The sequence below is a fragment of the Cavia porcellus genome, unplaced genomic scaffold (genome assembly GCF_034190915.1).
Source record: "Cavia porcellus strain 051 isolate PalLab524CR breed Dunkin Hartley unplaced genomic scaffold, mCavPor4.1 scaffold_31, whole genome shotgun sequence".
Lineage (NCBI taxonomy): Eukaryota > Metazoa > Chordata > Mammalia > Rodentia > Caviidae > Cavia > Cavia porcellus.
The window spans coordinates 33,685,701-33,709,242 of NW_026947514.1; the positions used below are offsets into that span (position 1 = coordinate 33,685,701).

Consider the following 23,542-nt stretch of genomic DNA (forward strand, 5'->3'; position numbering starts at 1 on the left):
GAGACAGAGAGAGAGACAGAGATCCTTTCCAGATAATAAAGCTATAATAAAAATATATTATGGCAAGAAGATGGAGCTAGAATGTAACCAACAGAAGCAAATGCTATTTTATATAGGGTAGTATGGCAAAGCCTCCTTTATAATGTGAAATTTTAAGCAAAGGCCTAAGGCATGAGAAAATGAACCATGGTATATCTAATAGGAAAACCCAGATGTAAGAAGATATGCTGGTATGTCTGAAGAAGAGTAAAGAGTATAATGTAGCTAGTACACAGGGAACAAGAGAGAGAATAACAGGAATTAAAGCGAAAGAACCAGAGGCCAAGAACTAAACACGTGTTTAGTTCTGTGGTATTTATTCAGGTTTTACTTGATAAAGTGAAAAGGCTGATAGCAGGACTGATATGGTCTGACTTTTTGTTAAAAATTGTTAGATACCAAAAAAAGAGAGATCACTGAGGGGGTGACAGTTAAAAACCAGTTAGTGTAATTAGTCAACATAAGAGATGATGGTGACTTGTCCTAGGGAAATAATAGCTCAGGAAATTAAAATAACTAATTCCTAGATACAGTTAAAAAGAGAAGGTGAAAGCTTGACTAATTGAATGGACATCTGGAAGAAAAGAACTGGCGTTTACTGAGGTGGAGAATGCTGGATTCGATCACACTTTGTTACTGATATAGTTGTATTTTTATGGGTTTACAGTTTCAGACATGTCAAGACATCCACATGTTAGTATAACAATGCTCCATGTAAATAAGCAAAATGTATATGAATCTGGAAGTCATAGGAGAGCTCAGAAATTGAACATCAAGCCAGGACTCATCAGCCTAAACGTTTTTTAAATCATCAGAATGGATGATATCATAGAATAAGCAGAGATGTAGGAGAAAAAAGTCCAATGACTGAGTTCTGGGATCCTTTAAAGCTTAAAAGTGGAAAAGATGAGGAAGACTCAGAAAAAGAGACTGAGAGGAAATAACCAAGGAGATAATCAAGGAAAAGTAGATCCAAGAAAAGGGGAGTGATCAACTCTAGTTAGGTACCATATAATAATTAGGTTATTAGTGGACCTTGTACACAAGGGTAGTTCCATAACAAAGCTAAAAAAGTCCTGTTATCCAGCAGTGTCATAACTATCATAAATTTCTAGGCATTTGTAGGGAGGTGGGATAAACAAATGTATTATGTACCAGTCCTATGAAAGTATATAGTACATATAATTATGTATATAATGTTGATTATGTATGTTGATAATTTAATAAGTCTGTTTCTAGATTACAAATTTACTATGTCATTATTTCAGAGTGTACATCTACTTATATTTTTAAATAAGTCATTATAAAATAGTATGTTGGTTTATGCCAGCAGTAGCCTCCTACGGCTCATGTTTATTATATGTCTTGATTGCAAGAAAAAGGCAACACTGAGTGATAACACATTGTATCACATAGATGTGTGTAAGTATACTTGACCATAGTCATACAACAAAATCATCTAATGAAGCATTTTTCAGAACATGCCCCTATCAATTATGTAACACAAATGGCATTTCAAACACTTCTAAGTTTTCAAAAGTCAATTTCAGTATAAGGCTTCAAACTAAGCCTACATAGAGTGAATTCAACAGAAAATGAAACAAGGGATTTCCGCTTCTGTCTATCAAGGATTAATTGGCTTGGGATTACACAGCCATAAATTGCAACAGACAAAATATATGGAAAAAAATTTTTAGACACTGACGAATAGACAGCTCAACTGTGATCCTTAAGAGAAGTAATGAAGTAAGATTGTCTCAGCTTGCTGCCACACACAGATTCTAGGCTATCACACAAGAAAGGGAAACCAAACAGGAGCTAGGGAATAACTTGCGTCTATTAGATGGGCTTTAGAGTTGGGAATCACAGTCAAAGGAAGTCAGGGAGCAGAGTCCCACACAGCGTGATGCTGCACACAGTGAGCACTGTGGAGATCCACACAGGAATCCACTCAAGAACTAATCTGCATATGCGTAAAGGAAAACTACCCAGGAGAAATCACCAGTCTTAATTCCTAGTACACACCGGTGAACATACTGTATGTTCTCAAAACAGCAGAGAATAGAGACCTTCTTACACACTAGGCAATGGCTACAGCGTGGCTTAGTTTCACAGTAAAGACAACCTAGGATCTGCCATAAGAAAATTTAAAATCAGGCTTCAAAAGGCTCAGAATAAACTTAACTATAACATAAAAAAAATCTAACACTCTTTAAAGACATACATTAAAATCCAGTACCCAATAACATAAAATTCAGTGTCTCACATCCAATTAAAAAATCACCAGACATGTAAAAGTAGAAGAAAAGACCCACAGGTAAGAGAAAACTTAATCAATAAAAACAAACCAAAAAGTATACAGATGCCATTAGTAGATATAGACCTTAAAACAACTATTATTAATCTTATAAATTTGTTCAAGGAAATAAATAAAATAGGGGTTACTAAATCATGCACTAATGGTCAAACTCAGACCACTGTTCTTAAGAACGAAATACAGATACCCTTATTTGTTTATCTATTAGTATGGCTGATTTTTATTTTTATTTTTATTTTATTTTTTTTTTTTTTTTTGTACCAGGGATTGAACTCATGACTGCATGCTTTCAAGGAGGGTGCTTATGCCACTGAGCTAAATCTCCAGTCCCAGTATGGGTGATTTTACACTGTTCCTAAGGAATTATACAGCTGCAATAAACAAAAGATTTATGGTCCAAAAAGTTTAAAATATTTACTACTGTGTGCATAAAAGAATAGCGCTTCAGAATACATGAAGTAAAAAACGCATAAAAGGAAAAAGAGACAAATTTACAATTACACTTAAAAACTTGAATACCCCTTTTAAAACAATTAGCCAAAGTAATCAGTAAGGTATAAAACCTAAATAATACTATCAACTCACCTGACCTAATCATATAGAGCACTCAACAGCAGCACAATATACGTATATTCTGCTCAAATGTGACAAGTCACAACAGACCAGAAATAAGTTTAAACAAGATTGAAATCAGAGATGCTATATGAATTAAATTAGAAACACCACAAAAATATTCGGCAATTCTCATGTGTATTCAAGTTTCCAAAAATACCTAAACACTTTCAAAGAACAAATCACAAGAGAAGAAAATATTTTGAAATAAATGAAAATTAAAAGGTAGCATATAAACATTGATAAGAGATATTTTACTACCCATACATGTCCCATAACACCATGTTGCATACCTTCAATATATTCGGTAAAATTGTTTTGTAAAAACTCTGTAGGACCTAGATGAAATAGAACTTAGAGGCAAAATTATAACATTATGTATTTATGCTGGAAAAGAAGAAAAGTCCAAACTCAATGACCAAGAATGCACCTAAAACAAATGAAACCGTAAGTAAACAGAGTGTAGGAAATACTGTAACTAGGAAGAGAAATTAATTAAGTAGAAAATAAAAGAATTACAAAGAACAATCAATGCTACCAAAAGCTGGCTCTTTAAAAAGACTGATGAAACTGACGAGGGGTGTTACAGCTTATATCTAGATGTACCCCCAAAGCTTCATGGCAGGGCTTTTAAAGGGGACTGGATTACAGAAGCTCACAGCTGAGTTACTGTTAGGAGGTAGAATATGTTCATAAGAGACAGTTACTGTAGGTATGGTCTCAAAGAGTTTCTCTCCCTTTCTGTCTCCTTGCTTCAGTCTCTCTGCTTCCTGCCTGCATTTTATGCTATGCCATCATGTCTGAGAGCCAGCTGACTATGGACTGAAACCTCTATTAACGGTAAGCCAGAGTAAACTACTCCTCTTTTAAATTGCAGGTGTCAGATAATTGTGTCCGAGTGATAAGAAAAGTGACTATGACAGATTTTGGTACCAGAGAAGTGGGCTTGCTGCCAAATCTATACCTGACCACATGGCTCACAAGCCTTTAAAACTGGCATTTAGGAGGAGTTTGGAAAGGTCTGGAGATGCCAGTAAGAAAAGTTCCAGGATGCTGAAAGCTGAGCTAGCTGGGTGATTTTAGTCAAAGCTCAGAAGACCAGAACATTGATAAAAAAGTTTTTTTTAAAAAATGCAGACAAAAAACTAGGCTCAGTATATTTCAGTCAGGAGCAAGGACTCCATTTGCAGTTATATTTCAGGCCATATGCATATGTTTCAGCAGAAAATATGTCTACATTTTGCATGTTCCAAGACTTTGTGGGAGACTGAGAATAAAAGAAATGGACTAATTAATCTAGCAGAAGAAATTTCAAGGCAGTCCAGCATTCAGGTTGCAGAATGGGTAGTGTTGGGGACTTTCAGATAGCTCTACATTGACAATCAACAGCAAACATCATTACTAAGTGATTTCAAAAGCTTTGTTTTGCCAGAAAAAAAGCAGTCTCAAAGATAGAGCAGAGAAGAGCATAGCGCTGAAAAAAATTAACATTAAAAAGAAGCTATGTACAGTGGTTTCTTGGCTGTTGAACTCAATTTGTTTCAAATTAGTGTTCAAACACTGAAAAGTTCAAGAACTGAACATATTTTCCCCATAAGACATAATGGAAGCCAGGCATGATGGCTAGGCCTGTAAACCTAACACTTGGGAGGCTGAGGCAAGGAAATCACTGTGAGTTCGAGCCCAGCCTGGGCTACAAAATGAGTCTGAGGCCAGCCTGAACTGCATGAACTCAAAAAAGACCAAAAAGCCAGGTGTGGTGGTGCATACCTATAATTCCAGCACTCGGGAGGCTGAGGCAAGAGAACTGCCATGAGTTCAAGACCAGCCTGAACTACATAGTGAGATTCTATCTCAAAACAAAACACAACAAAAAGACAGAGAGAGAGAGAGAGAGAAATAATGGAAAACTAAATAATTGATTCTGAGACCCAAAAATTATACAAGCTCTGTTGTCGGGAGAGAGTTGTGCTCAAAGTGAAGCATCACACTTTTGTGACTCACTCTTAGCCTATACAGGTTTTTTTAACGTTGATTTTTGGTTTGACCATCAAGCAAAGTTACAAACACAAAGCAGATTTGAGTAATGGAAAGTTCGTGCTTTGACAACTGAGGTATACTGTATTTTACAACAAACAAAGACAATAAGAAGGTTTCCTTGCAGACATGTGAGGAACCCCTAAGGCCCCATCCTTCAAAAGCTCAAAATTGCAAAAGTGAAAGACTTTGCTTTGAGAAGAGAGTTTGAGGCACTGGGCTTTAAAAATGGCCACCTGGGGGCTGGGGATTTAGCTCAGCGGCATAAGCGCCTGCCTTGCAAACAGGCAGTCGTGAGTTCGATCCCTGGTACCGATAAAAAGGAAAAAGACAAAAAAAAAAAATAAATAAATAAATAAAATAAAAATGGCCACCTATAGAATCTGTTCGCCTGGATTTGGTTCACAGTGCTCATCCACACTCAGAGTCCTATGCAGCCATGATACAATAGGACCTGCTTACTGTCAGAGCCAGTGCCAGACTTTGGTGTCATCAACATGTTGCTCATTTATACGCATGCAGAATGCAAGAATTACAGACTTATGGAAGCTTCTTTCCAGATTTCAGGAAAAGGCCTGGGAGGCCAGGCAATGTATGAAGCTGTAAAAATGAATCCAAAAGTACAATAGAGACCCTAAGAAGTTGGAGAAGCTGAGAACGTAAAATATTAGAGGAAAGTCACAAAGAGTGAGCAAAGCCACTCCACTAGAGAAGCCACAAGTGTTATAACCACAAGCAATGTCATAGAGGTGGGAACTGAAGTGCCTATCTTGCTACAATTTGTCCTAAGTGCTGGAAATGGATTTAATGCTTTCCCTGTTCGTTTTCTGTCTTCCGTCTTCTCTCTTTGGTCCAATTTCTTTCTGTTTGCCTAATTCTCCCTTTTGGCATGAGAATGCTTGCCCTTAGCAGTGTTTAAATTTCTTTGTGATTTTTACAGGCGCTCACAGCTATGAGTTTGCCTTAAGTTTGAGAAACTACTTTGAATTTGGATTTTTCAGCAATGCTGCAACTGTTAGGATTCTGACAACTCTTAACAATGCACTAAAAGCATTTTGCATAAAGAAATATACATGAATCAAACCCTGAAACAATATCCCTGAAAATGTATTAAAAGATTTACTTATAAATTATTTTCTACTCTGTGGATAAGTTATTTGCATGTCAACTGCTAATGAAGATATCCTGAAAGAAAACACTACCAACTTCCCAAACTGCCTTTCCTACCATCTAATTTAACCTCCTACATTCAGTTATTTTACAACTACCCTCATTGTCTCATGCCCAGAGTCAGTCATTTGTAGTAAACAATAATGCTAACAATCAATTGTAAAATCAAAGTATGCTATGGTAGAAAGCCTCAGAAAATGGGCTAGAAGCACTCTTCTTTTTGAAGTTTCAGACTACACTGCAGTTTTTCTTTCCCATTAAGTCTAACCTTAGAGGCGACTATGTCTTAATTTAGGCCTAATAGGTACAATGTCTTCCAGTTCTGGAAAGAGTTATCTGTTTATGAATAAATAAAGTTCTTTCCTAAGCACTCTCTGAATCAAAAGCTGTATGTTAATTAAGGAGCAAAAACCCTGTTCAACATTAGTTCCTCCTGTGATTTCACAGCTTTTATATAAAAGGAAAACAAAGTTTTTCCTAGTGGTCACACACCAATTTGAAATAAAACACAAAAATCTTTCAGAATGCTAGCTGGACTAAAGCACCATGAAAGGCTGAAATATAAGTTTATAGCTTCTTAAAACTTCTTCCATATATGTACCATTTTCTTGATCATTCATTCAATATATATTATTAAATATAATAATGTGAATCTATAAGTTCCTCAATTCCAGAAAATTCCGAAGTTTTGTTATTATGTAAGTAATACTTTCTATCACAGAAATTTTTCAGGATTCCTTGCACCCTAACTTACACAAATTGACAAATGATAAAGCAACTGCATCTAGACTGAGGAAACCCTACTCAGCCTCATTCAATCATCTCAAAAAATGGTAAGAGGGATTTAATCTCCCCCGTTGTTTTGTTCAGGAAACTATCAACTTCTGGATCAAAGATCATAGATTGATACCAACTAGCAAATAGGTCAATCATTCTTTTTTTTTAGCAATTTTTTTTTTTGTCTTTTCGTTTTTATCGGTACCAGGGATCGAACTCACGACTGCCTGCTTGCAAGGCAGGCGCTTATGCCTCTGAGCTAAATCCCCGGCCCCATAAATAGGTCAATCATTCTAACACCACACCGATACTGTTGTAAGAAATTCTCAAAGTCGTGGCTGACCACTATAACTACCTGCCATGCTTTCATCTATATACAACTAGTTTAGGAACAGTGACACTCTAGTTTGGTAGGAATCAGAGAGCACTATCTGTAGGACACTTGGAACCTGGGAAGTAACATGTACACCAAATAGTGAAGCTCCTTTAGATTTAAGCTCAGTCATTACATCTAAAATGTACCAACATAGTATGTCCACTTCCTTTGTATGCTTAGTCATAACCACTGTAATTTTACATCTTGATAGGCAGGTAGTTAGTCAGTAGCAGGCCTAAAGCACAAGAGTTCAAAATAGCATGCTTTGCCAGTTATAGTTAAATGAATAAACAAAAACCTAAATGTATAAAAAAAATATGGTCACTTATTAGATCTCAGACCCCAAGCAATTCCATAGAGTACAACACTATTTTAAGATTATACAATGTATACATTCATCATGACACAGTACTGTTCATTTCCAAAACAAGGCACATAGCAGACCATGTTGCCATAGCCGATAGCCCAATGATATCAGAAAAGGAGACAATCTTTAAAGACCTTTGTGCCTTGGGTCGGACCTGATTAAGATTACAACTTTTTCTTTCATAAATTTCTTTATTAAATTTCTTACATAAGGGCCAGAGATTTAGCTCAGCGGTATATAAGCGCTGCCTGGCAAGCACAAATTCATGAGTTCAATCCCTGGTACAAATAAATAAATAAATATCTTACATGACTAAAGTACATGTGAGAAGACTAACCATCTAAAAAGAATAAGGAAGGAAATTTGCAATTTCAAAGTAATCTCTTAAAAAGGCTGATAAGCATCATATCCCCAGAGTTCCCTGAACCTCATGGGTAACTCTTGTGGGTATAAAAAGATACCTAAATTCTTACAGGTTTCTCGAAGGCTCTGCCATCCTTCTCTGGAGGCATAATCCTCTCTTTATCTGCTTTAAAATAAACTGTGCTTATATTTCTGCCTAATGTGTCTGAAGGGACAGAGAAGAGAGGGCTGATTTCTTGTTGATGGGTTCCATTCATATAGGATGCTGCCAGACTTATCGTGGCACCTGCCCAACATGGTGCTGGGCCCTAGAATGACACTGTGTCCCTTCAATACTAACTTCTGTGTTGTTCTTCCAAGCCCAAAATAAACTTCCTGCCCTTCTTTCACACATGTGCCAAAGATCTCCAATCCTTTCCTGACACCACGATCTAGTCTCCACCCCAGGTCCATCTCCATAAAAACCATTTCCCATTTTTCCCTGTTTGAGGGTCTCTGCAGTCTCCTGCAGCCCTGCTGCACTGGCAATAAAGACTTTTCTTATCTCTGTCTTTGTCTCTAAACTATGCAAAAACCTAACACTTCCAGGATTTGGCATCCTGATAACACATCTTGGCAGTTATTTGATTAATGGCTTCATCTTCCACTTGACTATATCTTTTCTTTCCCATTTTCAAAGCTTCTCTGATTTCCTTACAACTCAGAAATGTGCATTTCCCTCATGTTAAATTCTAGTCCTATATCCTACCTCCCAGGGTCCTTGCTCCCAACTTTTGCTTCATCAGATCTTCCAGGTTTTCTGACACATTTATCAACTCCTTTTCATTTGTAGTTCTAAGAGACAGTTTTATTTTCCTTTATCCATTTTAACTTCCTTTAATATCTTGAACACTTTCCTTGACAGGTTTAAATATCTGACACCTGCAACTTAAAGAAAATGTTTATTTTGTCTCATGATCACAGTGTATTATCAGCTAGCTCCAGGGCATGGTGGGAGTGTCCAGTGGAGAAAAGTTAGTAACCTCATGGGAACCTGGAAACAGAGTAAAAGGGGGTGTGTATGGACAGAGTAAGCCAGCTAGCCCCTGAGACACAAAGGTAAGGCATGGCAAAACTGGCTGGGGGGATAGGAATGACCTGTTAACTACAAAATCTCAGGATATATGCATAAAACAGTTGTTAGGAACCCATATGTGGACTTCTGACAAGAACCCTAGCAGACTTTTGATAGGATAACCTGTATGTGTGATGTCAGCCTGGGAAAAATACGAAAATGAATGGAGAAAATCACTATTAGAAGCTCGCTAATGTGCCACCTCACATTAGTCCACCCTTGGGGTACATTTATATAAAATATATATATATATATATATTTTAAATTCATATAGACTAGAATTTTCATGGTTGTCAAAATTCTGACAGCTAGCATATATGGGAATGGATCACTGAATTCATTTATTTATCCATGTTCTCAAGGTTTATGCAAGCACATGGTACCAGGGATCAAACTCATGACTCGAGCTTGCCAGGTAGGCACTTATGCCACTGAGCTAAATCCCTAGCCTTGCCTGGGGTCTATTTTTATTTGTATTTTATATTTTTATTTTTATTTTTATCATTTATTTATTTTACATGGCCCAAACTTGCTCTGCAGAGCCAGTTTTTTTCTTACCCTTCACTTTTAATTTTTCCTACCACTTTTATTTTTCCTACCTCTAATAAATGCGAAACTATCCCATTGTATTGCTTGTTTCACTCAGTTCTTTATTTGAGATAGCAAAGACCCAGAAATTACCTCTAAGCAGAGACCTCAGCACCCCAGAATCTCACCTCTTCCAACCAGACTCACTACCCCAACAAGAAGCCAGCTACTCCTCCCCATAATCCATTACTTCAAAATTCCTACCTTTAGGAACGTGAGATATAAACCATAACTCTCCCCAAAGCTGTATTTCAACCTTTATTACTGTTTACCATCCATATTATCTTTCTTTTTACCTCTTAACCCCTAGTTCTATAATTTTCTAACTATCTGTAACAGTGATAACGTCTTATTTTATTCAATTTATATGGAATTATATGGAATTTTCACAGTTGTCAAAATTCCGATGGCTAGCATATATGGGAATGGATCACTGAATTCATTTATTTATCCATGTTCTCAAGGTTTATGCAAGCACATGGTATCTAAGACTGTATCAGATTTTAAACAGAAGTCAATAGATAAGACAAATAAAAACAGACCTTTTTTGTAGGGGTGGACTGGAGGCTGAACTCATGGCCTCCACACTGAGCTACATCGCAGCCTGTTTTAGTCAGGGACTGCAAGGATAACAAGACAATACTAAACATAAACTTCATAGTATTATTTACAATGGTCACTCAAGGAGTCAAATGCAAAGAAAGTGCAGGAAATCTGTCCATACAATAAATACACAGAAAATCCACCCAAGTGCGTGGATCCCACAGCGAGGTCCTGCATGAGTCGAGCTGAAGACCTAGAGCCCTTGACAATGCCCCCACCTCGAGTCCAATTAAGAGGCCTAGAGCCCATGACAATGACTCACACAAGTCTGTTTCACGGATCTGTGCTAGTAAGGCCCAAAGGTCAGCAGTGGAAGCCAGAAAGTCTGTCCTAATAAGATAAAGGATCTGTGCCAATAGGTTGAGGGTTCTGCACTGCAGCCAGGAAGCAATGCTCAAAGGACCAGGGGTCTCCCAAAAAATATCACAGCCATACTCAGCAACAATGAGGTCCCAAGCTCCTCCAATGAAGAGAACAGCTGAGTTCATGTCAGTAAATCAGCATAAGCTTCTCCTGGAAATTGAACAGCGCATATCTTCCCCTCTGGAGCAAGAAAAGTGGAACAGAGCTCCTCTAAGCAACAAGTTCCCTAGCTCCTTTGACAATGAGAAAAGCCAAGTTCACATCAGGAAATAAGTTCAGCAAGCTCCTACAGGAGAACCCAAGGCAACAGGAAAACCAATATCACCGAATAACACTTAGGATAACCACAATGCTACTCTCTTCCTTTTCACTTCTCCTTTATATGCTGGCAACAGTCCTCAGGTGGACCCTCTACACACAGCACCACACTGATTCAGTTCAGCTGGTATTTAAGTTGACCATCAGTTTTCAATCCACCATACAGCCTTTTTTATTTTGAGGTATGTCCTCACTAATCCTGGGTTAAAACTTGCAGTCCTACTGCCTCAGCTCCCCAGAGTTCTGGGATTATAAGTATACATCATTACATCTGGCTAAAAGACCATAGCACTGTCTCCTCAAGGCAACCTGTGTACTTCAGGGGTTAGGCCCACAATATACTAGAATCTAATTGTTAAAACAGTCAAAGTACAATAGCAGTCTATAATAAAAAATCATGGTTAGCACACAAGTTAAAAAAAATTAGTACATTGCTTTTAAAATATGACTCATTTTTCTAAAGTGCTTTAAAGTAACTGATTTGCAGAGTTTTGTTTTCCTCGTTTCATTTTTCATAATGCTTTTTTTTTTAAGACAAGGCCTCTTTTGTACAGGCTGGCCTTGAACTTGATTATATAGCCCAAGCTGGTCTTAAATTCAGGGAGAACCTCCAGCCGCACCTCTCAAGTGATTTATAGGCATGTACCACTATACCCTCTTACTGCATTTTAAATCAAAGTATTTTTTTCTCTATTTTCTACCTTAACCCTTTTTTGGTTTCTTTTTTGCTACTGGGGTTTGAACCCATTTTCTCCTCCTTCATAAAAAGATATATAAATTATTCCATTTTTATCACATTTTTATTTCTTTCCCTTGGATCACTCCCTTTACAAACTTTAAACACTCTCTCATTTGTGATAAACAGAAAACTCACTTTGTAAGCCCAAAATGGAGATGATGCTATAAAACATATAGAGAGCTGAAACATATTCCTTTTTGAAACATTTGGTTCAGTTCTAATACTTCATTGCTGAGGGGGTTTTTTGTCTAGTTGATCTGTCTCTCTGTGCTGGGGTTATTGAGATTCCCCAATACAACTGTATTAGGGTTTGATTTTTTCATTCCTGTTAGTATTAGTTTTATATAGTTGAGTGCACTGGTATTTGTTGTGTACCTATTTATGACTGTTATCTTTTCCCCTTGGATCATTCCCAAGAATGTAGTGAGTTCTTTGTCTCTCTAAATCAGTTTTGGCTTGAAATTCACTGTCTGTTATAGCTGATACATTGTGTCAGCTTGAGAAGTCTAATTAAGCAACTCAGTAGCTTTAGTTTGTAAATATCCTCAACCTATGCAAAAGGAAGGCAAGGAGATTTTATGAGTGCTAGAAATGCCCTCTCCTTCCTTAATTTTGGATGTTGGGTATTTTGTCTCAGCAACAAGAGAAAAGTAACCAAGACACTACTTCTCCTTTTTTCTGGGTTCATGTCACTTGAAATACTGTTTTCCATCCTTTAGTCTATGAATTTTTTTTAATTAAGTATGTTTCATGTATGCAGCATAATGTTGCATTTTGCTTCTTGATCCATTTTGCATGTCTGTGTCTTTTGATTGAATTGAGACCATTAACATTAATGGTTATAACTGATAATGTATGTTATCCTTGTGTTATTTTTCTGTTGTTAGCTCCTCATTTGCTTTTCTTTCTTCTGTTTGTTTATCTTGCCTGGTGGATTACTCCTATTGGGGTTCATGGAGTTGTAGTCCTTGTTATCTCTTTCTAGAATATCCTCCTGAACATTTTGGAGTGCTGTTTTTGAAATGTTCTCGCTCTAGAATAAATTACTGTACAGTTATGGCAGTGGTCTAACATGTCAGAAGGCCAAATCAGGACCGCCTACCACTTCCTGCTTCTTCCTCAGCCTTAATTGCAACTCCCCTTCCTGTTTGCTGGCGAAGAAAACTCTAATCAGCTCCTGCACCTCATCAATGCCCACCCTAAGCGCCACCCCTGGTCAGAGGTTACTCTCCCATACCCCACATCCTGGCAGAGAAAGCAGGCCCTGGTGGTCAGGGAGTTCTCTCTGCGTCCTTAGAATAAAAGCTATTTTTTTACTTTATATTCTCTCTTTTCTCATGCCAAAAACTCTTTCAGTTTTGATGGTTACAAATTTCCCCAGATGTTCTTTGTCATGGAAGTGCCTTATTTCTCCTTCAGTTTTGAAAGATATTTTTGCGGTGTGCCTCGATCTGGGATGGCGATTGTTTTCTTTTAGGGCTTGAAATACTTCACGCCAAGCTTTGCTTCATTTCAGGGTTTGTGTGGAGAAGTCTGCTGTGATTTTGTTTCTTTTTCTCTATAAGCTTTTAATAATCTGTTACTGTGTTAAATTTATGATAACTTGACTATTATATGCCTTGGTATAGATTATTATGTTTATGATAGCTAATCAGAGTTCTATATGCCTCACTTATCTGTATGTCAAATATTTTTTCCCTGCTTGGGAATTTCTCTGTCATTACCTCTGTGAACAGGTTTTCATGTTTTTCGCACTGTCTCCTTTTTTTTCATTGACTTCAATCAAACTTATCTCATTCTTTCCATCACCTAGCAGCTTTTGGATTGATTTTTCATGGTCCCTTATCAAGAGTCCTTTCTTTTTATTACTAATTGCAATCCTGTTGACTAGATCTGATAACTCTCTCCTCCCAATGATTCATTCTGCTGCATATACTTTTTTTTTTTTTTTTTTGTCTTTTTTGAGGCAGGTTCTCTCTATGCAGTTCAGGCTGGCCTTGAGAGCTCACTTTGTAGCCCAGGCTGGTCTCGAACTCGAAAGGATCCTCCTGCCTCAGCCTCCCGAGCGCTAGGATTACAGGCATGAACCACCACGCCCGGCTATCTGCTGCATATACTTTTAATGGAAGTTTAAATATCCTAGGTATCTATTTAAATTTCTTTTATGGATTCCTTTTCTTTCCTGTGTTGGGCATTCATAGTTTCCATCATTTTCCTAAGCTGCTTTATTTTTTAAAAATCTGTATCTGCACTAGAAGTATTGAGCATTTTTTTTTTCATTAAGGTCACCTCTCTGTAGTTATCTAAGAAATTATACCTGACTTGATTTTTTTCTAGTGCCTCATTCATCTGCTTTGGTATTTCCACTGTTGCCACTTCAGAGAGTCCAGTTGGGTAGATTTCCAATTTTCCACCACCCTGCCCATGGGTTTGCCTTTGGAAGCTGGAAGTCTAGGGTTTTACCTTGTTTAAGTATCTTCTAATTTTCTATTTTTTTAAGTTTAATTCCTGGATTGATGCTTATAAATTGCTTATGGCAAGTGGCTTTATTGCTAGTACTTAGAACCCTTAGAAATGACTATTTCTCAGAGATGTCTCCCAGACATAGCTGGCCTTTGGATAAAGTCTGTTGTAAGATGCTACCACTTTGATTTATTCAAGATGAGAAGTTACTGCCTATGTGGCCCAACCTTTGGTTCTTTGGCACTGGCCTATAATATACTTTATGACCCTTAGGCAATCTCAGTCTTAGTATATTAGGAAAAACAACTGATTAGAACAATTATGTCACCTTGGCTAAAGTAGTGCAAAAACAGTAACAACAGAATCAGCCTAGAAAATGGCGAACTGTGGTAATAATTAATTTGCCTTCTTTATCTATACAAACTAAATTTGTAGTGCCATAATAAAATCTAAAACAAACCAGAAAATTACATACAGTAAATAAGTCCTCAATATGGGATTTTACCCTGATGGGAGAAAATGTAAAGGAGGTTGGAGGATGAGGGAATAGAGAAATAGAAAAAGAGGAAGAGATTAGAAGCAAGGCTGGTAAACAAAGGAAGCTTACACAAATTTTGGGAAACTAGTGAAGACAGGGTGGAAAGAGAGAAGAAAGAAAAGAGAACAACAACAAAAAACCAGAAACCACATTCACATTCATATAAAAACAAGCACAGACCATCAAGAAAAAAACAACAAAAAGAAGAAAAGCAAGAAAATAAGATAAAAATGTTCATTTCAAAATGTGTCTCTGCTGTCCCTCACAGACAGAGTCCAGACTCATGGGAATTAACCTCAGCAAGCCAACCTTGGCTTTATGGCAGGGCAGTAGATAATCCCAGCAAGCCTGCATCTTCAGTTACACTGAAGTTCAGGTTGGTTTCTAGAATCTAATTTGTTCAACCTATGACACTGCATGTACCTCCTGCCAGCTTGAACTCAGTTCCTCCTCTCCTGCTGACTTGAACTTGGCAGCCTAACCTAACCCTGATATGAGGAGGTGCCATATAGAGCCATCCTACAACTGTTTTGACTTTGAGCTCAGTTGGCCCTTCTCCAAGATGGCCACCACTCAATCAGTCTCTTCTTTGGGATGTCTGAAACAGAATAACTCACCAGTCCCTCAGTTCCCCGCATCCAATGCTCCATTCAAGTGGTGCATTTCTCCTAGAGGCCTCTGAGGCTACCAACAGTCACCACGTATCTGCAGGTTCGAGCCACCCCTCCCATACAGTGAGACAGGGAGAAAGTGCACCTGCTACCCCCTTCCTCATTAAAGTCTCTCTCTTCTCTCTCCTAGTGGGCTTCAATTCTCACTTCGGGTCTTTTCTGGGTCCTAAGAACTCAGTTTCCCCCTCTTTTCTTCTCCATATTACTAAATTCCAGCCACCAAATCTAGGAGAGGCTCTTTCTCTGCTGCTCAGCCCTCCTTTATCTTCCTAGAATCCCCTTCTTTACATTTCTATTTTTTTCTTTTTATGTTACTTTTGCCTAGTTCCATTAGGCAAAAAGTAACTTTTATTCTTTAAATCTTTTTATCTCACTTTTCTGCCACCTTCTCATCATCCTTTTATTTTTCAAATTGTACTTTTTTTATTTTCCATCTCCCACATATTCCATTATTATAATTGAGCTTTACTAATTTTTATTTAGTTGACTATATGCTGTTATTACTGAGTTCTTTTTTATTGTAAATAGTGAATTAGTTGTTGCTTTTAGTACATAGTTACAGTATGTCAATATTTGGTATGTCTGTTTCTATGTTATTATTGCAAAACTCTTTAATATTGTTAAGAAATTATACCTGTAGCTATTATTGGTGTTTTATAGCATTTCAATGACTCATTGTTCTTTGACTCTATTAATGATAATATCCATTGTTAATGATACCACAGTTGTTGCTTTTAATTGGTTTTTAATGTATGACCTTATCTGCCTTGCCATTGTGCTGTCAACACTGCTGCCATTTTTTCTTCTCTGAATGGTCCTGGGGATCAAACCCCAAGAACAAGTTTGGACACTAAGAAGACCCTCCTATTATGCTGAATAGAATGTAAAGGAATATAAACATCAAAACATAACCAAATCCAAGAAAATATCACAGGGAGATGGAACCTAACCAAAGGGATCTTCACAGTAGTCACAGAGCTTCTGTACCCTTCTAATGACCTTTGACCCATCAGACAAAAACAACAGAAACATTAGAAAGTAAAGGAACAAGATACCCCCAAAACCAATCTCATGGTCACTAAAGGAGAGGAAGATATAGTCAAACAATTTAAAAATCAAATGATCAATGAAGAAATAAAATAAAAAAACTTGTAAGCAATTGTATAAAATATTTAAGGAACTCACAAAGGATTTCATTAAACAAATATAGGATTTTGCTAATAAAATGTATGATAGGCTTAAAAAAAACAAACAATAAACTAATTGAGTTAAAGATAATACAATACATGATTATCAAACCAAACATTTATACCCTGCGCAATTACAACTAGCCTTCAAATTGGATGGAGAAGACTTTCTTTTCTTTTCCAAAGAAATTCTAAAGAAATATGTTGGAGGCCACTATAAAGTGGTGCTGAGTGGGATTTAAAATTAACTAATTGGCTTTCTATGTTTATCTGTGAGTCTGTCCTAGATTTACGCCCCTTGTCTGGTGATGGAAGCTGATTCATAGTAAATGAACCTCAATGAATCATTGGTCCTGGCTGAGACCTGTGATGCCAAAAATACCTCAAAGGGCAAGATAAGGCCACACCTGAGGACACCTGGCTCTAACCCCAATTAAGTAAAGACTGCATCTGTAGGCATCTCATTCCTGCTGTCTCACTCCTACCATAAGTGTCATCATGGAGATAAGACAGTTCTCCTAAATTAGTGTAATTTACTACTTGGAGAACTCTTTGAAGTGACTTCCAAGATGCTGCTCAACTCCCACGCTTTCCTCAGTATCCTCTCTCTTTGTCTGAAAACCTAATAAATATGTGCTGCCCAGAGAAGCTCTTTGTCTGGAACCTCAGCTAGAGGGTTTTGATCCTCCTGGAGCCCTAAAATCATACTGTAACTTGTCTCATTTATTTAAGCCTCCACCATACACTCATTTGAGACATTGGGGATCTTGGCCAGGACCCCAAGAGAAACACATGACCACTAATCCAATATTTCAGAAAATCCTCAACAAAAACATAGAGACCACCATCATCAAATAACCCAAAGCAAAGTATGTGTGTAATTTGGAAAGTAGTCAAACAAACAAAAAGGAATCAGCACTGAAGAAATAATGCAATGACAAGATTCTATAAACATCTTATAATAACAGCTCATTGTAAAAGACACAGGTTGGCAGATGGGATGAAAACTATAATGTCTACAGAAGACACACCCAATCCAACAGGAAGCATGTAAACTAAAAGTTAAAAGATGGAAAATGATACTTGATATCTTGGTTACTTTTCTCTCATTGCTGATAAAATGCCTCACACTCAAAGTTAAAGAAGGAAAGGTTTATTTAGCTCATAGTTTGTGGAGCTTTCAGGCCACAATCAGCAGGCTCCAAGGCAGGGTGACTTATGGCAGAGGGCAACAGTTCATGGCAGCAATTGCTGAGGACTTAGCTTGGTGGCATAAGTGCCTGCCTGGTAAGTACAAGGTCATGAATTCAATCCCAGGTACCAAAAAAAAAAGTTTGTGGCAGCAAAAAACAGCAAAAGCAATAAAAGCAAAAAGGAGGAGCACCAAGCGGACTCTTTCTGTCCCTTATATTGTATGTAGGCTACCACCCTAGCATAGGTTTAACACTCACATCCATGATCACAGCATTGAATCATGAATCAATCACAAACTCTAGAGTCAGGGATTTAGCTCAGTGGTGTAAGCACCTGCCTGGCAAGCACAAGGTTGTGAGTTTGATCCCTGGAACCAAAAAACAAAATCACAGTCTAGAAGACCACTCCCATGACTGCATAAGTCTTTTGGCAGGAGGGCATCCAGACATAAACCATAACATTCAATTTAAGTAGAGCCCAAAAACAAGTATGAATAGTTATCTTATTTTGAGACACAGCAGATTTCAAGCCAAAATTGATCAGAAGAGACAGAGATATACAGTATACATTGGTAAGGGAATAATTCATTCACAGATCAGGAATAGAGAGAACAAAGGACACGTCAAAAAGCAAACCAGTCTGAAAAGCAGCACCATGCATGGAGCTCCCCCCAGACTGCAACAGCCAGACCCTAGCCTCTCCCCATGTGTCAGCACCATTTGCAGATGGGGCAGAGAACAAAGGACATATCAGTGAGCAAACCCAGCCTAGGAACCAGTACCATGTGTGGACCCCCACTAGACTGGAACAGCCAGATCCCAACCCCCTCCAGTGCTCAGGCTGGCAAACAGGAAGTACTATCCCCCAGTCCTGCCTCATTCCCACTGTAAGTAGCCAGCTTATCCAGAGAAACACTGGCTGTGATGATAGCTATGGAGGTGAAATGCAATTGGATGGCTGTGGTGCTTTGGTGTTTCAGTAACATTGCAGCCTAGGACCAGCGGTCTCACCACAGGTTCAGAGGATAGTGGTATGCAATATGGCATCTGGGGGGATCTCATTCTGAGGGTGGCAGCCATTGTTGATTCCCTATGGTCTTGTTTTGGAAGTCCTATATTGTTTCCATTGTTTTGTTGGGTTGGGTTTTATTCTCTTTTGTTTATGTCAAATGTGATGGCAGGAGCAGCTAATTAAAAGATAGCAAGATATATTATGGTAGCAATTTTGGATTTACCACTGGCTTGTTTTGAAATCCTTTATGGCATTCACTGTCTTGTTTTTATTGTTTCTATTCTATTCTGTTTTGTTCTGTTTGGTTTTTACTATGTGTGAAGTTACCTGCAGCTATTTTGAAGACATCAAAAGGCATTATGGTAACTATTGTGATTTTTGTAGTATTTTTAGGCCTGTATCTCTTACACTGGTTTGTTTTGATTGATTTTATTCTGTTTTACCCTCTTTAAAATAAAAAAAGGGAACAATTCAACAAGAAGAGATAATAATGGTAAATATCTATTCACTGAATGTCAGTACACTTAACTTCATAAAATGAAACTATTAAACTTTAAAGGACAGGAAATACCACTACAATAAGTGTCCAACTTACAAACAAGTCGAAGCAGAAATTAATGAAATTTGTACAAGTTCCACACAAACAAGTTCTATTCAGGAAGAACATTCATGAGTCAGAGTCATCCTTAAGTCCAACAAAATGAGTCTTGTACACATTTGACACAAGTATACAATATAAAGCATATAAAAACTAAATGTAAAGCCTGTTAGTATTTGTGAAAATGCACAACTCAAATATTCGTAAGTTGAGGACTCACCGTACCATCATAGTGGGGGACTTAAATATTATATTCTCACAAATAGGAGAACCAGATTAAAAAAATCAACAAGGAAACATCAGAATTAACACCATTGAACAAATGAACTTAACAGGTATCTATATGGTGTTCTAGCCAACAACAGAATATGTATTTTTCTCAACAGCATATGGAACATGTTTCAAAACAGATTATATGCTATGCCATAAAAGCACTCCTAAATATAAAAACTGAAGTAATCCTCTGCATACTATCAGATTATAACATAATAAAGATAAACTAAAAGAAGCCATAGAAACACAAACATATGGAGATTAAATAATACATTATTAAATAATCAACAGATTATAGTAGAAATCATGGAAGAAAGAAAAAAGTTCCTAGAATCAAATGACAATGAAAACACAACTATACCGAAACCTATGGGACATAGTAAAACCATTTCTAAGATGAAAGTTTACAGCTATAAATGTACACATAAAAAGAATAACATGATCCCAAATAAATAACCTAATAATTCACCTCAATGTCCATCCAAATCTGAAACTAATAGAAAAAAAGAAACCATAAAGGACAAAGCAGAAATTAAAGAAACGTGTAAGTTTTTCACACTATATATATATTATAAAAGTAATACATTATAATGGAAATAATAAAATATACTACCTTTCAGCACTAAATGCTGACTCTGTGTCAATGTACACAACAGCTCCTTCTAATCCTCCCATGTTGGGGGGTAATGTAGCCAACACACTCATCATCATGCAAAACTGAGTCTTACCACAACCTGGTGGACCTGTAATCTAAAAAAAATTTTTTAATTATTAGTATAAATATCATAAGCCAATCAAAGTAATCCAAGAACTTGCTGCAAAAACAATCTACTCTAGGAAAGAATTAAACCCTACTACCCTAAGACATTCATTGCATCTAATGAATTCATTTCTTTCTTATGCATCCAAAACTATACTAGTAATGTAGTGTCCTTGGGAGAACAGAAAATACAGTCACTCAAATCCTCCTCTGTGTACTATAGTCAGAGGAGAAATTTTAACTGAACAGGCTGGAAGTTTCATCAATGTATTTATATACACACATTGACAATGACATTGAGAAAATAAGACCAATGAACATTTTTTTTTCACAATGGGGAAAGAATAAAGAAAAAAGAAAATCTGAGACAGAGATGAAAACAAGTCTGAGATAAAAGTAAGAAATACACATGATAAATATAATACAATCTATGTACTGATTTATAATATATACAATAATGGCACAGACTTTTAGAATAATCATTGTTACCAATAATTGCTTGCCTTATCAAAAGTGATGAGGTCTCCAAACTTTATCACATATTCCAATAACTGAAAAACTTGTACTGCACTTCACTAAGTGCATGTTTATTAATATATACTATTTTATTAATATATGCTAGATAATATAAAATAGAAATAAAAATAAATATTAGAAGCATTAAAAATAGTTTTGTATCTTATTACTCTTTGATCTTTCAAAAGATTGATTCATTATTCAGAAAAATATTAATTTTAGTGGAACAATGATAAAAATGAAAATAATAAAAACTACATTACAATAACCTTTAAATACTGATTTAAATATTTAAATATTTTATGACTGAACTGTTACTGCTGCTTATCTTACCCCTTAACTGTAACGGCTATAGAACCAAGAAAGGGATAACTGCAAAGATAAATTGATAAAAATTAAATACATTATTTTAACTTGGGAGGAAACTGAGGCAGGAGGATCGATCCAAGTTGAAAACCAGCCTGAGCTACACAGTGAGCTCAAGGCCAGCCTGAACTGCATAGGGAGACCCCATCTCAAAGAAACAATCGAAAAAAAAATACATCCTTTGTTGGACTTAAGTAAATCACTATTTTTATTTTTAATGCCTTCCATTAATTATCAACAATTTTTGTTGAATTTACATTAATAATTTCCATCTTTCCTCATGTCAGTTAACTATTTTTCTAAACTAATCAAAAGACGTTGCATTTTAACATTTTTAATAATAGGTTGAAAAACCTGCTGAAGTTTTTATTTTGGTTTACTATTTTCTTACAATTTATTTATTTTTACTAAAGCTTACAATCAACCAGAAGAGTATATTAATTATATATGATGACTAAAATGATGAATTTCTACCAAGACATTCATGGGCCATTAGATATGTGACAATGTTTTTTGTATTTTGGGTTTTTTTTAATGTTTTTAATTGACAGATATAATTACATATATTTATGGGATACAATGTGATTATGCATACTTTGGGGAATGATTAAATCATATTACTATACCTATCCATCACTTTATATACTTAACATTTTGATGGTAAGATATTTAAAGTTTACTTTTCTAGAATTTTGAAAGACATAGTACATTAGTACTAACTATAATCATCCAATAAAAACACTTAAAACTTTTTCCTCCTGTATAAATGAAACTTTGTACTCTTTGAACAACACCTCTTCCTTCCCTATCATATCTCCTCCTACCAATCCACTAAAACTTTACTTGGAAGAACTTTCAAAAGTATAAAAAACATTGTTCCAAGTGGGGGGGGGGGCTGTCTTTTTTTTAATTAGAGCAAATAGCACCATGAGTGTGGCACAAGTTTAAGCCCAGCCTGAGCACCGTAGCAAGACCCTGTCTCAAACTTAAAAAAAAAAAACTTAAGGTGGAAGTTGGAGTTACAAATGCGGGTCAAATTGATGGTACTGGACTCGATGCCTGATATAGGAGGTAGTACATCAGGAAATGAGGGAGGAAGAGTGGGGGTGGGGGAGAAGAAGGGGGAAACAAGGAAAAAGGAGGAAGGAGGGGGGCTGGGGATTTAGCTCAGCGGCATAAGCGCCTGCCTTGCAAGCAGGCAGTCGTGAGTTCAATCCCTGGGGCCGATAAAAAGGAAAAAGACCAAAAAAAAAGAAGAAGGAGCAGGAGGAGAAGGGGAAAGATGAGGAGAAAAGGGGGAAGAAGTAGGAGTTGTAGTGGAGGAGGAAGAAGAGGAAGATGAAAAGTAGTCACAGTAGTAGTTGAGGAGGAACAAGAAGAGAAAAAGGAAGAGGAGGAAGATGGAGAAGAAATAGTACTTGAGGAAGAAGGAAGAGGAGAAATAGAAACAGAATATTTTTCATATACATGTTCATCTTTAATAACAAAAATCATGTAAGATTTTCAAAGCCAGATTTTTAAAACAATTTGTAATTTTTATGTCTGCCTTTTAAAAGGGCAATTACTTCCACATGTATTGTGAAAATAATCTCCTTTAATTTAAACAGTGTTTCATTGATTGGTATATTAGTTTATTTTGAATCTATGTAGCATATTATATAGGCACTTTTTTATTCAAAAGGGTTAAGTAAAGAAAGAAACATAGAAAGAAGAGAGAGAGAAAAGAAAAGAAAAGAAAAGAAACAAAATGAAACAAAGAAAAAATAGAAAACACAGTGAGACTACCACCTCATGAGCTTGGTCCTCTGTGCAAAAGACCATTTCCCCTCCTGCTTTTCCAGCTGCAGAGAGGCTCTCACCAAGATACCACACTGTTTGGACCTTCTGGCCACCAGAATTCTAAGCCAAATAAATCTCTTTACTTTATAAAGCATCTAGCCTCCAGGTATTTTGTTGCAACATATATTAAATGGACTAAGACAGATTTTTATAAAAATCTAAGTAAAACGGATATGATTCTAAAGTACTCTGCACATCTGACATCAACTTGTGTTGCTATAGAATGCCTAATACTGTAACAGAAAAGCTGAAATAATTTTACAGAAAATATTCATATATCCACCACTTAGACTCTATAATTACCACTTGTGGATTTTTAACTGGTGGTCAATTTGTAATATCA

The 23,542-nt window shown here is 36.6% G+C and overlaps 1 protein-coding gene across 11 annotated transcripts in view; it reads right to left on the minus strand.

Moving 5' to 3' along the window:
- Nucleotides 1–23,542, minus strand: part of Rad51b (RAD51 paralog B) — a 569,590-nt gene that overhangs the window by 523,473 nt on the left and 22,575 nt on the right. For all 11 annotated transcript variants that reach the window (XR_010044997.1, XM_063241557.1, XM_003472290.5 and 8 more), the window contains one exon: nucleotides 20,332–20,468. Coding sequence is in view for 10 of the 11 variants with exons in the window: in XM_063241557.1 (XP_063097627.1) it covers nucleotides 20,332–20,468 (137 nt within the window). In the remaining variant the exon portion in view is untranslated. The remainder of the gene's footprint in view (nucleotides 1–20,331; nucleotides 20,469–23,542) is intronic.